Raw genomic sequence first — 14,769 nt, forward strand, 5'->3', positions numbered from 1 at the left:
GACTTCACAGCCCCGCACCCCTTCCCACCATGGAGCCCAACAAGGGTAGGAACAAGCACACGAAGATCCTTAAAGCTAACGGATAGTATATGCCGGTTTAGGGGCCTTAAGAGTAGCCCAAAGACCGATTGGAATAGCAAGTTTACAATGCCCAGTTGATGCGATTGAACTTGACGACTAATTCAGAAGGGCCACGCAACCTCCCATTTTACTCCACCTCCACCCAGGAGCTGTAGCCACTGGGTGGGTTTAACTAAATGAAGGAACTGAAGTGTATGCATGGGGTCTATGCACAGCAAACACACGGGAGGCATTTCGCTTGTGTACCGCATCAGCAGGCATATAAGAGGACAGTAGGAGCCACTCACCTACCCGGGCGGAACACAAACATTACCACCCCCCCCCACCCCACCCTCCCCGCTCCTATATATTAAGGAGTAACCGAGGCGGGAAGTTAATGTGAAGTCTTTGTATTTGCTTCTTCAGTTATGAGATTCTATTAGTTTATCTGTAGCTATGAGAGATAATTTTCTATCCAAAGTTGTAGGCCAGACGCTTGGGAAAAGTGTCACCTAATTTAAAAGATAATGGTCTGGGGTCCGGGATGACCATAGGTTGGTCAGGGTCGCTAGAATTTGATCGGGAACAGTGTACCTGAGACACAATCAGATGCCACATGATTTTTTGCACTGTCCGTCCCAATACCTATGTAAATATTGAAAACAAGGATTAAGGCACCTAATATAGATACATCAATATCTGCCTCTGGAGGATTAACTGATGCTCCCTGCCTTTTCAACTAAGAACATAATCCCATAAAACATTCTGAACATCTCCCTCCCATTAGTAGGACGGCCAGGGGGGAAGGGGGAAGACACAATTCAAAAGTGTTTATTATAGTCAATGCGAATATCATTTAATGTAATTGAATGATGACATTATAATTATTACTAATAAAATATATTTTAGAAATATGGAGGGAGTTGGGGGATGGAGAGGGAGAGGTGGGGGGGGGGGGTGGTATAGGGAAAGAGGGTAGGACGAAGTTGAATGGGTGAAGCATGGGCCAGGCAAAGGTAGTGGAAAATGGTGAGGAAGGGAGGAGGAGCAGGAGAACGGGTGAGGAGGGTGTAATGATCTGGTGCTCAATTCATGGCTCTCCCTTCTCCCCTCTCCCTTTTCTCCCCTTTCTCCCTTCTCCCCTTGCTGTCATTCGTCTCTCCCCTCCCTTTGATCATCCCTCCCATTTGTCACAAAAGGGATGGGGGGATGAAAGGGAAGACGTAAGTGATTATAAAAGGAAGGCACCCAGCCGGGGAGACTATGTAAGACCGTCAAAGGTGCAGGATATTGAAAAAGACGCTAAATATCACTAAGGATGCTAATACTAGAACAAAGGCGCATAAAGCGAACAATATCAAGGATATCTGATTCTCCAAGGATTCTGTCGAGAGACAAATGACTCCAAGGGACAGTCGAGAAGCAAGACACACGCGCATCCTGGAAGTCAAGACATTCAAGAAGGATATGCACGACGTAAGAGGGACAATACAGATCGAACAATAAGGAGCAGGGCGGCACTCCAGTAGGTGCACATGAGTTAAACGAGTATGGCCAGTACATTACCTCGCCAGAGATGTTTTCCCCATCCGGTTTCGGTGATATTAGGAAGTCCATGTGAAAACGCTACTCTTAAGAGCACGCAGTTTGTTACAATAACAGACGACCAACGACCCTGCGTACGGGCACGGATTGAGGAATGAATGACTGAATAAAAACCGAAATAAGGAACGCCTTTGCTGAAAACAGGATAAGTGTGGGTAGCCTCCTTAGTGGCAGCAGCATCCACACACTCATTTAAGGAAATACATATATGGCTGGGAACCCAGCAAAACTCGATTGTTTTAAATCTACTGAAGATAAGATACAACCAATATTGAATTTCGACTTCCACAAGATCGATAGGATCAAATTACTCCAGAGCAATGAAGGAACTGTGATAGTCACCTACGACGACCATGATCATACAAAATTGCATAATGTTTTGCCGTGAAGATGTTAGTCTTCGGGAGACTTATATTGATCTGGTCAGGAAATACAACAGAGTAGCCAACACCGTTGGTAAACTTAGTGGGAGTGTGAAAAAAATGTTCAAGGAATAGTTGTTTCAGAAATACAGGAAGAGTAGAATCCTTTGTCATATGGATCAAGGTTTTGCAAAACTTTGAAAGTGGGACCCTCCATGGGGGCAAGGGTGGAACGACACGAAGAGAAATGTTGGCAACATGAACAGAGAAAGATAATCTTACATGCAAAACGTAAAAATCTATGTTTTCAAGTCGCAAGGAACGAAGAAACAAGAACAAAATAACGTTTTAAATAAGTAATGTGTGACAAAAAGCAACTAAACATTGCCGACACTGGGCAGTCACCGGACAGTCTCCGGACTGTGAGGCGATGGAGAACGCTCCTACATCTGGGCTTCTGGGGCGCCTGGTTATACTTTCCTACACACTGATCTTATCTTGTATACCCTCCAATGGTCTGATTAGCACCAGAAAAACACGTCTGTTTAGTTTGTTTTGTGTGTGTGTGTGTGTGTGTGTGTGTGTGTGTGTGTGTGTGTGTGTGTGTGTGTGTGTGTGTGTGTGTGTGTGTGTGTGTTTACTAGTTGTTTACTAGTTGTGTTTTTACGGGGGTTGAGCTTTGCTCTTTCGGCCCGCCTCTCAACTGTCAATCAACTGTTTACTAACTACTTTTTTTCTTTTTTTTCCCACACCACACACACACACACACCCCAGGAAGCAGCCCGTGACAGCTGACTAACTCCCAGGTACCTATTTACTACTAGGTAACAGGGGCATTCAGGGTGAAAGAAACTTTGCCCATTTGTTTCTGCCTCGTGCGGGAATCGAACCCGCGCCACAGAATTACGAATCCTGCGCGCTATCCACCAGGCTACGAGGCCCCTGTGTGTGTGTGTTTGTGTGTGTGTGTGTGTGTGTGTGTGTGTAATTACCTAAGTGTAGTTACAGGATGAGAGCTACGCTCGTGGTGTCCCGTCTTCCCAGCACTCTTTGTCATATAATGCTTTGAAACCACTGACGGTCTTGGCCTCCACCACCTTCTCACCTAACTTATTCCAACCGTCTACCACTCTGCGAAAGTGAATTTTCTTATATTTCTTCGGCATCTGTGTTTAGCTAGTTTATATCTATGACCTCTTGTTCTTAAAGTTCCAGGTCTCAGGAAATCTTCTCTAACGATTTTATCAATTTCTGTTACTATTTTGTATGTAATGATCATATCACCTCTCTTTCTTCTGTCTTCCAGTTTTGGCATATTTAATGCCTCTAACCTCTCTTCGTAGCTCTTGCCCTTCAGTTCTGGGAGCCACTTAGTAGCATGTCTTTGCACCTTTTCTAGTTTGCTGATGTGCTTCTTAAGATATGGGCACCACACAACCGCTACATATTCTAGCTTTGGCCTTACAAAAACCGTGAACAATTTCTTTAGTATATCCCCATCCATGTATTTAAAAGCAATCCTGAAGTTAAAAAGCGTGGCATAGGCTCCTCGCACAATGTTCTTTATGTGGTCCTCAGGTGATAGTTTTCTATCTAGAACCACCCCTAGATCTCTTTCTTTATCAGAATTATTTAAAGATTTCTCACATAATATATAGGTTGTGTGGGGTCTATGTTCTCCTATTCCACATTCCATAACATGGCATGTATTAACATTAAATTCCATTTGCCAAGTGGTGCTCCATATACTTATTTTGTTCAGGTCATCTTGAAGGGCATGACAATCATCAAGTTTCTTATCCTTCCTATTATCTTAGCATCATCAGCAAACATATTCATATAATTTTGTATACCAACTGGTAGATCATTTATGTACACAATAAACATTACTGGTGCAAGAACTGAACCCTGTGGTACTCCACTTGTGACATTTCTCCAGTCCGATACATTGCCTCTGATCACTGGCCTCATTTTTCTATCAGTCAGAAAATTTTTCATCCATGTTAGAAGCATACCTGTTACCCCTCCAATATTTTCCAGTTTCCAGAACAACCTCTTATGTGGAACTCTGTCAAAAGCCTTTTTTAGGTCCTCTGTTGCTCGATCATAGAAACTGAGTAAATTCGATACACAGGATCTTCCAGATCGAAAACCATACTGTCTGTCTGATATTATATCATTTCTCTCCAGGTGTTCTACCCATTTAGTTTTAATTATTTTTTTCCAATATTCTGACTATTACACTTGTCAATGATACCGGTCTATAATTAAGGGGGTCTTCCCTGCTTCCACTTTTGTAGATTGGAACTATGTTAGCGTTTTTCCACACATCAGCTACAACTCCTGTAAACAGGAATGCCTGAAAAATCAGTTGAAGAGGAATGCTGATTGAGTTTCAGAACCCATGGTGAAACTCCATCTGGACCAACTGCCTAACACCCAGCTGACTAACACCCAGGTACCTATTTTACTGCTAGGTAACAGGGGCATAGGGTGAAAGAAACTCTGCCCATTGTTTCTCGCCGGCGCCCGGGATCAAACCCGGGACCACAGGATCACAAGTCCAGTGTGCGGTCCGCTCAGCCGACCGGCTCCCAGGTAGGTAGTGGCAGATGTTTGAGTGACTCGGGTGGGCTTGGTGATTGTGGGGATTAGCATACAGGAGTGCATGCTGTTACGGAAATAGTCAACTTGAGGGTTATTTTGAAGACCCAGGTAAATATTGAAATGACCTCCTAGAATGATGTGATTTTTGTTGAGATTGTTATTTGTGATATGATTCCTTAAGTTGTCTGAGAATTAAGCTATGTTGGTATTAGGAAATCTATAGATGGCATAAATCTATAGTCAGGGAGGATTTAAGGGATTTACTGGAGAACTTGGCAAAGGTATATTCACAACAGTCGTCTCTATCACTAATGACACTATTGCAGATGAAGGTATCTTTGTAATATATTGCTGTGCCACCTTCTTTTTTGTTAGGCCTGCAGTTATGAATGGCTTTATAACCAGCTAAGTTGAAGAGTTGGGTATAGTCTTTACTTAGCCAAGTTTCTGTTAAAATGATGAATGATAATTTAGTACCTAGTGCTGTGAGTAGTGCATTTATATCATCAAAATGTTTACCAAGTGATCTAACATTTTGGTTGTAAACTGATAAGCGGGTGCTATTTAGGAGTTTGTTTTTTTGCAAGATTTGCTGTGTAATACCTGCAATAATGATGATCAATGTGCTAATTTGTGTGGATATGAGACAGAAGATTTCGATCAGAATCAATATCAGTATGCATATAGATGCAATAATGTCACGATACAATAAGACAAGCAATTACAGGAACAGTTAAATATTAAATCTGCTGTAAATAGAAGGTAATTATAGCAAAACACAACAATAAATGTAAGTACACAAAAAATAAAAACAATTTGAAGTAGAGTAAATATCACCGTACATATCCACGAAGGATACACAAGTTAGGTTAAGAGAGAAGAAAAAATAAGTAGACTGACATGAATAATATATAGCAAAAATAATGAGACAAATAATAATCGTAAAGTAAAAATAATCTTAAAAATAAATTATTTAATATAGCTTAGTTGTGAACCTATAATTAGTATGATCTTAAGAAAACAGAATGAGCTGAATAATTAATTACAATAAATGATGTATAAATCAAATTACAATTAAATTTAAAAATTAAGAAAAAAATTACAGGGTAAGATTATATTTATGAGCAAGATTTTACTATAACACTGAGGTAGATGCTTACATAAATACTAAGTCTGCTGCAATTAGAGAATTATTGTAGCAAAACACAACAATAAATTCAAGTATACAAAAAATTTAAACAATTAGAAGTAGAATATAGATCATTAGATTGCCATGAGGGAACACAAGTTTGGTGGAGAAAACAAAAAATCAGTAGAGACTGTCAAGGTGATTATATAACAAAAAAAATGAGACAAATGATAATTGTAAAGTAAAATAATCTTAAAGATAATTAATTTTATTTAGCTTAGTTTTAACCTATAATTAGTATGAACCTAATTAAGAAAACTGAATGAGATCAATAATTAATTACAATAAATGACATAAATCAGTACAATTAAATTTAAAATTTAAAAGGAATAGGGTAAGATTAGATTTAAGAGTAAAATTTTACAATGATACTGAGGTAGATGCTTGCTTAAGTGCATGGAGACTTGACTGATTACTTAGGAACTTATATGAATGAGAGAACATTAGTTAAATGGTAAGGCAGAGACAGCACCTTGGACAAGGTTAGATTAAGTTAGGTTAGGCTCAGGCACTCAAAGAGTTATTTTCAGTATTGGCATTGGTCGGGTTAAGGTTTTCAGATATACCACAATCACTAAAGAAGGCCAGTAGTTGTTGGTCACACTTTATTTCATATCTTTTTCCTGCACTTTATTTCTTTACAATGATCGTTCCATTCCAACTAAACCCTGGTCGTATCAAGCACTGCTTGATAAGACCAGGGTTTAGTTTGCTAATTTTACGCAGCCTGAAGAGGAGGGATCCACGCTGCTTTGTAAGACACTCATTTATATAGAGGTTGGTTTTTTGCTTAGCAGCTGATTGTATGAGGTTAAACTTAACAGCGGGATTTGCAAGTTTGATGAGCATTCTCCTACTGCTACGGGAACTGTTTTTATCTATCCTGACAGCTGATTTAATATCAACATTGACTTTGATCTTTGAATTAACGTGGGCTACGTTACAAGAATTCTCACCTTGTTGTTCATCAGGTAGATCAGTAGAGCTAATTATCAGGGAGTCATGAAGTTGTTGCTGCTCTAGGTCGTCTTCGGAAGCCGCCTGGTGAATCTGAAGGAGATTTATTTGTTTTTCCAGCTTTTGTAGGAAGTCACTTTGAGCTGAGTGGGTTTCCTCGGCCTGAATCTTATGTATTTGATCCATTGCGTCGTCTGCAACAGCTTGTAAGTTGAGAATTTCTTGGTTGATGTTCGTCGACGATTCAAGGAGGCGGTCTATGGTTTGTTGTTGTTGGGTGACTGTGGCTTGGAGGGCCGAAATAGCTTCAGATTGCAGGAGCACAAGGCTGTGCAGTTTCTGCAGCCATGGGTTTATTACCTCCCAGTAGCCCTTGTAACTATGTCTGAATCTGTGTATGGCTACTGCAATGTCTCTGGATATCTTTTTGTCAGGCTTGAAAGAGTAATACCCAGTGGCTAGTTCGTAACATATTCCAGTGGCTTGTTCGTACCATATCCCAGTGGATCTTTCTTTCGTTACATTGGCGACTTTTGATAGTTGGGAGTATTTTCTTCTTGATTTGCTCCTTATTCTGTAAAAAACTTGGAGGTATTTGTACCTGTACAACAGGTAGACAGTGGCAGTTTTTGCTAGTGAGTCTGCCTTTTCATTACAATCTATGCCAATGTGACTTGATATCCAATTTAGGGTGATTGACAGCCCCAGATTATTTGCTTCTTTTCCTATATGTTGGATTTTTGTGAGGAGTTGTATATTATCTCTGTGCTGACTGGATAGCAATGCCTGGAGCGAAGATTTAGAGTCGGTATGAATGACGACAGCATGTAAATTATTCTCAATTGTATAGTTTATGGCCTCCTTCAGGGCATATAATTATGTTTGCAATGTTGATCACCCACTATTCATGCTCCGTAAGCTTCATAGTTGTAGTGTAAACTGCTGCCCCAGCAAAACCTCTTTCTTGATCAACTGATCCATCTGTGAAGATGTGAGTCGTCGTAGTTCTTGAGATGCTTCCTATTTGTTGTTCTATGACTGCTTTGAGCTTCTGCGAATCGCATGCTGATTTTTTAACAGGTAATTCTTCAATGATTATCTTTAGACTCGTTTTTCCCATTGAGAAGGCTGCCGAAAGTGTCGATATGGTCTGTCTTCTTCGTTGTTGAGTGTTGGCCTTTGGTAGTAAATATATACATTTAGGTCTACAGTCTTAGAATTACTCACAATAAAATCTTCTAAGACTAAATAAAATATTCTAACTAAAACTAAAATTTGTTGCTAATAATCAGTTACGCGATAGAAAGCCTGCTAATAAAATTACTATTTTAATTTAATTATAAAATAGAAATGCAAAGATTTATTGGAAATTATCAAAATAAGTAGTCAAGCTCCTTGAGTCTTCACACCATTTTGTTCCACTGGAAGCAAAGCTGACGGTTCTGTCAATAGATGGCGCTGTTATGGTGGTCGTGGCAGCTTTTGTGGGGAACTTTCTACCTTTCCCCTAAAGTGTTTGGTGTTAAGTCAACGAAGTGCCCGGCCCGCCGTCACCCCTCAGTCAGTCCACTGTTGTCTGTGTGGTACCTTCTCTCATACTTTAAGTGTTTTAAGGTAAATGTAAATTTTAACTTATTTAAGGATCTTGTTCAATGTTTATTGTAATAGTTACCTTTCGTGGAATTTATAGTTTAACATGTATTGATTCTATTAGCTGAAGTTAGTAATATTTTATTAATGAACTTAGAAAGGATAATGCTTAGTTCGTGTTAAAAGTATGCATTTGGAGCTACTAATGTAGTAAGAACTCTCCACACGCTTAAAATGTGATAAATTGTTCACTGTTATTTTCCTGAGCAGTTATAGCTTAACCACTCTTAGACCAAATAATACTTTCCCTTTCATTACGTAAATGCTAGGTTTCTTAAGATGTTCTGAAAAGTAGTTGAATTTAGCTTCCTACAAGGAGCTAATAAAACTTTAAAGACGGTTTAATTTTTTTTTTTTTTTTTTTTTTTTTTTTTACTGCTTCTGAACTGCATAATGACGTTCTTGCCTCCTAGATAATATTATCCAATCGCTGAACTTGCTTAGACCCTAAGCACATTGCTACGGACTTTAATACTATTTAAATGCCATTTTTAGTTTCTCTTCACGGTAACGTACTAAACATTTATCTTGGCCTCTTGGTTAAGATTTTCAAACGAATAAAAGGCTTCAGATGACTTAATTTTTCTCCAACATTGCTCTTGGGTTAAATATTTGCTAGACAAGGATAAACTTTTGAACTTTGCTACTATATATTCAGTTTGAGTAATTACCACTATCGGTAACTTTGGACTGGACTTGCGTCCACTACAAAATGGGTAAAATTCATGTTTTATCCAATCGACCTCGGGAAAGTATCAAAATGAGCGCCTTTAGATTGCGCAAAATTTGATAACAAATGAAAGATGTAACGCAAAAATTTGTCGGAACACTGGAAAGATATAATTTTGTGATGAACATCCAGAATTAAATATTAAAATTCCAGGTATTAGGGGACGCGTCTTAAAATACGCGCTTTTATTGCGAACAATTTGATACCAAAATGAGACGCAAGACATCTGATCTTATCAAATTGGAGTATAAACATTAGGCTGCAGTGTACCTATTGGTGCTCGTTCACGGGTAACTTTAGGCTTTTCTGCGGGGAGTCACGCCAGGCTTTTGGACATTATATTCATACACGCCTGTAGAGAATTTAATTGTGAACACAATACGAAAACGAGCGACGTAGCACGAGAATTAAGGTGAGAAAGCTGAAACGAGTACACACTCGGGTGTCACCACACGCTTACCCGAATTGCAGACTTAGGGGTGCATGACCCCCAAGTTGACCGCGCGACTGTCTGGTGCGCGATAGTAACTTGACTATAATTTTAGGCAGATGGATAACGTTCGCATTAACATATCTGCGTTCCCACCTTACCTTTACATTTTTTCCCAATCTCGTTTATTCCTTCTGTCTTTATCCTTGCCAACAATCTTTAAAATATTGACCACCTTTAATTAAGAACACTTACATAAAATTTGCTATACTCTTCCTTCCCCCAAAAAACTCATCTCATTAGTTAAGAGCCGGTGTCAGTATTTGTAATTAACTATTCAGGGTTTTAATATTTTATTTAGATTTGAAAATGTACAGATTTTAGTGGGTAATCTGACTTTTAATTAAAAACTGCATTTTCTTCTGTACAGATGGTGGTGTTGGCTCTGTTCTTCCTCGGTTGTATCGCCCAGGTAATTATTTCCTTTGTTTTACACTGCTGGAAATAATAAAATTTGAAAATACTAAAAAGATATCTTAAACAGATCCAGGGTCAGGCATACCAACCTTACGGCACCCACGCGCCCCTGCCAGTCGTCACCCCTACAACCTCCACCGTCACCACTGAGGTTGGTAGCCATGGCATTAACTGTCTTAACCAACCTGTTATTTATACTTCACTAATTGGTAATGGTGTAAAATATTGCAGACTACCCTGACCCACACTCTGCGGGAGACTACAACCTCTGACGTCTGGGTTACTGAGCAGACAGCAATCACCCTGACAGTCACCCAGACCACCACCCAATGGGAGTTTGTTCCCCAGCAGCCACAGACAGTGACCTCTGTGATAAGGGTCACCTCCACACCGGTAGTGTTGGTGACGGCTACGGTGGGGGTCTACCCAGTGAGCACAATGGTCTCTGCCTACAGTCAGTTCGTCACCACAACAGATACTGTTAAATACTGGCAGACCATCACCCACGTGGCTGTCACTCACGAGGTAACTATGTAGTCTTTAACTTGTACAAGTGTTCACTATCTTTATTACACAAATGTCAAATATTGTTTGTTTGCAGATCCAGACGGTCCCTGTGGTAACTACACAAGAACTCTTCCAGGAAATAGTAACTACCACTACCCAAATAGTAACTACTACGGTTACTTCCACCACTGCCAGATACTATGCATAACTTATTGTATTTGCATTAGCTGAAATAAAAGCATAATAAAGTTTAGATTCTCTTTAAGAGCTTTAATTTATTGTGCAACGAATGACGGATGTCTTGGAGTTAGCTTGCATACCATAGTTATGCCGAGAACTTTTACTACGGAACACTATAGAGAAGTCTATACACATTCAGGCACTTGGAATAGTGAAGACGCTACCATTTCGTAATAAAAACTTCATTAGTCGGCCAGTATCTTTGGAAATATATGCCAGTTAGCTCGACTAACGAACGCCTTCATAGCGGAAGTGTTGAATTGCATAAAACATAAAGCAAACGCCTGCTATATTATGCAGGCGATGAGTCACAATAACGTGGCTAAAGTATGATGAAAAGACCACAAACTAGAATAAGGAGGGACGACGACGTTTCGTTCCGTCCTGGGCCATTCTAAAGTCGCCTGCTATATTACTTTTAACATGTTTCTACCCTAAACGTTCTTAGGTGTATAGGTGACGTGTTGCACGAACGTGGTTGGGCACATTATTAGAAACGGTTCTAAACTTCCCGAAAGTTAACATTTGGAATTTTCTTTTATATTCACGGGTGGACTCGTAGCACAAGTAGAATAAAAGTAGAAGGGATTAAGAAGAGATGTACTCATAAACCATTATTGTATGGATATAAACTATTTTGACTTTGCTGCCCAATTAGCGTGATAAAGCTAAATTAGACCTTGGTATCCTATGTTATAAAGATTATATTAGTCGGAATATTCGGTTCAAAGTAACTACTCCCAAAGGCCCTGTCCACCCCGTTGTTGCCATGAAGGGGCTAGAGAGGCTGAAAGAGTCATGTTCCATGGGAGAGTCCTATTCCTTTTTGTAACCTTGTGCTCTTGACCCCTCTGTGGTGCCTCTATGCCATAGTGAAGGGCTCGCGTACACCTCCCTGGGACAGGTATGGGTTGCCTGTGTCCCCCCCCCCCCTCCCCACTCGGCTCGTTGGCGCCGTGTGGGGGCTTCGTGGGCGGCTGCCGGAGTGATGCTCCTTGGGACAGTCTTCTGTCCTTTTCTAGCCTTGTGCTCCTGCTGCCGTCCTCTCCAATTCTGCTGGGCATCTTTTCCTTTTCCTTCTGTTTCCCCCTCCCCGCTCAGCTCGTTGTCGCCGTGTGGGGGCTTGGTGGGCGGCTGCCGGAGTGTGATGCTCCTTGGGACAGTCCTGTCCTTTTCTAGCCTTGTGCTCCTGCTGCCGTCCTCTCCAATTCTGCTGGGCATCTTTTCCTTTTCCTTCTGTTTCGTTTTTCTCCCCCCTCTTCTCCTATCTGCTTGCCGTTTCCTGCCGACCTTTTGCTCGTTCTGGTTCTTCCCTTGGACTTCTTCTCTTTTGACGCCCGGGTGCTTGAGGAGGCATACTCTTGCACCCGTAGAACTGCAGTACCCGACGTCGAGAGCGAGGGGAACCTTTTATTGTCAATCCCCACTTCGTCACTGAACCCGATCTCGACGGACTGTCGGTTTCTTAAGGTGGCGTTTGTGGGGCGTATACTCACGACGCACCCCTAGGAGGCCCCGACAAGATCGGCGATAGCTTCTTGTTGGGTGTCCTGCCTCTAATTGTGGCTCCATGGTGGGTGTGGGGGCACATTCGTGAGTGAATTCTTCTTTCGTCAAGATGATTACCCCTGCTTCGGCTTCTTCTGGTTTACCTTCTCAGGCTCGTGGGGTGGGCGACCAAGCCCCCGAGTCGGTCCGTATTGGAAGACCGGGCTCTGTAGCCTCCGCTGCATTGGGCCCCGACCTTGCTCCTCCTTTGGCCTCTCTGACTCCTTCCCCTGGCTCCCCTCCCTCCTCTGTGGTTGGGTCGAGCCCCAAGCCCCCAGTGGTGACTACCTCGTCCCCTGGCGCGGCTCCTTCTCTAGTTGTTACTACTGCGCCTTTTAACCCCTCTCTCTCTGGGGGTTCTCACCGCCGTTCTCGTCACGGCCGCCCTCGCTCGATTCCTTCCAGTTCTGCTACCTATCAAGCCTTGTTTGGTCCCGCTTCGTGGGCCAAATATTTTGATCTCCTCCCTCTTGATTCTGCGCCTCCTGACGATTTCTCCCTTCATCGACATCTCGTTGATTCCGTGGATGCCTCCATTACTTTTAACCCCACTCGTCTCGGTACGCGTGTCGTTGCTGCTCCTTCTCAGGATGCTGCTTCCCGCTTGGCTGCCTTATCCTGCCTTGGCGAGACCCCCGTTCGGGTCTCGAAGAACGTCCAGTTGAATGCCAGTGTTGGCACTATTTTGCTCCCGCCCCATGTTGCGACCGGTGTTCGGGACCTACGCGACTGCCACGACGATATTCGACATATCCTCGCTGCCCAGGGCCATTCTATTCTCCAGGTGGACACGTTTACTCGTCCCCCTCGTGGTAGTCGCCGTCAACCCCTCCGGGTTGTGAAGATTACCTTTGATGGTAGGACCCTTCCACCCTCTGTCATTCTTGCTGGTGCCAGGTGCTCTGTCCAGGAGTACATTCCTTCTCCTCGGCTCTGCAACAAGTGCTGGAGGTTTGGGCATGGTGCCCTCCGCTGCTCCGGGACTGTCTCTTTCTGTCCTTTGTGTGGTGGCGAAGGTCACTCTAAGTCGGAGTGCGCTTCTCTCCAGGCTCGTTGCCTCAACTGCGGTGAGGCCCATCCTACCTTCTCCCGTGCGTGTGTCCATTACAAGCTTGAGGCAGCCGTCCTCAACTTGAAGCACCGGGAGCGTTTATCTTTTCCTGAGGCGAGGCGCCAGGTTCGCCGGCTCCCGCCTTATGCTAATATCTCTTATGCTCGCGTGTTGCGCTCTTCCTCTCCTCGTCCTTCCCGCCTTCCTCAGACTCACAACCGTTTCCAGGCCTTGGACCCTGATGCGCCCACTGCCCCCTCCTCTGTCCCTTTGGGTTCTCTCCCGAAGGATCCTCCTCCTGGTCCTCTGTCTGGGGTTCCCCTTCCTTCTACCCGGTCTGTCGTGTCTTCTGTGTCTCCTTCCTCGTCCCCCTCCGATCCTCCTTCCCATCCTCTTCCTCCATCTATCGGCTCTCCCCGCCGCCTGTCGGTGCGGGCGGATGTCCATCGCTCTCCTAACGGCCGTCGTGTGTGCTCTCGTTCGGCTTCTCCTGTTGAGACACTGGAATCCGTTGCCCGGTACGTAGTTGCTGGGACACCGGTCTCTTTAAGTCAGAAGCGTAAGCCTGGCTCCTCTCCTTCCTCTTCCCCGGCGGGTAAGAAGGCTTCGCTTTCTTCCTCAGCTCCTCCTTCTGGCTCTGTTGCTCCTTCCACTCCCGTTTCAGTGCTTGCGCCCCCTGTTCCTGCTATGGAGGTTTCTTTGGCCCCTGCTTCCCTTTCGGTTGCTGCTCTTGCTGGGGTGCGCTCCTCTCTTTCTACTCCCCCTCTTCCTGCTGCTGTCCTTGACTGCTCCTCTCCGTTGTCTCCTCCTCCTCCTCCTCCTCCTCCGGACCCTGCCCGCCCACCTCTGATCTGTTCTCCCGTTTCCTTCCCTCCGTCTTTGCTCAGTTTACCCATGCCCCCTAACCCTGACTTTGCTGACCCTGATCCCGACCCTGATATTCTTTAACGTGCTCTGTTGGTCTTTCGCCTTTGTTTCTTCCTTGTTCTCTGTTTTTGTCCTTTCTCTTCTCGTCGTTGTCCATTCTTCAATGGAACGTTCGAGGTTATTACGCCAATTTCCTCGAACTCCAACTTTTGGTTTCGCGGTTTTCGCCCCTTTGTGTCTGTCTCCAGGAGCCGATGCTTGGTGCTCGTCCTGGTCGTTTTCGTGGCTATTCCTTTCTCTCCCCCCCCCCCAGCCATTGCTGGGGCTTCTAATTCTTCTGCTCTCTTGATTCGGGCTGATGTTCCCTTTGTTCCTTTACTTTTTCCTTCGCCTCTCCATTGTTCTGCTGCTCGTATCTTTGTGGGGAAATGGTACACAGTTTGTTCCATTTATCTCCCCCCGAGTGTCCCGCTCTCTCTTCCTGATTTG

The 14,769-nt window shown here is 43.3% G+C and overlaps 1 protein-coding gene across 2 annotated transcripts; it reads left to right on the plus strand.

The window, feature by feature from the left end:
• Window positions 1-8,217: 8,217 nt before the first annotated feature.
• On the plus strand, window positions 8,218-10,834 carry LOC138349527 (uncharacterized). Of its 2 annotated transcripts, XM_069305145.1 has the most exons (5): window positions 8,218-8,394; window positions 10,021-10,062; window positions 10,135-10,218; window positions 10,299-10,592; window positions 10,669-10,834. In XM_069305145.1, exons 1-5 carry the CDS (start codon window positions 8,233-8,235, stop codon window positions 10,780-10,782), a joined length of 696 nt encoding a protein of 231 aa, XP_069161246.1. In that variant the 5' UTR covers window positions 8,218-8,232; the 3' UTR covers window positions 10,783-10,834. The 2 variants fall into 2 exon arrangements, with proteins under 2 accessions (XP_069161246.1, XP_069161247.1); XM_069305146.1 differs by lacking the exon at window positions 10,135-10,218.
• The last annotated feature ends 3,935 nt before the right edge of the window (window positions 10,835-14,769 follow it).

This window comes from Procambarus clarkii, chromosome 54, assembly GCF_040958095.1.
Source record: "Procambarus clarkii isolate CNS0578487 chromosome 54, FALCON_Pclarkii_2.0, whole genome shotgun sequence".
Taxonomy (NCBI): Eukaryota; Metazoa; Arthropoda; class Malacostraca; order Decapoda; family Cambaridae; genus Procambarus; species Procambarus clarkii.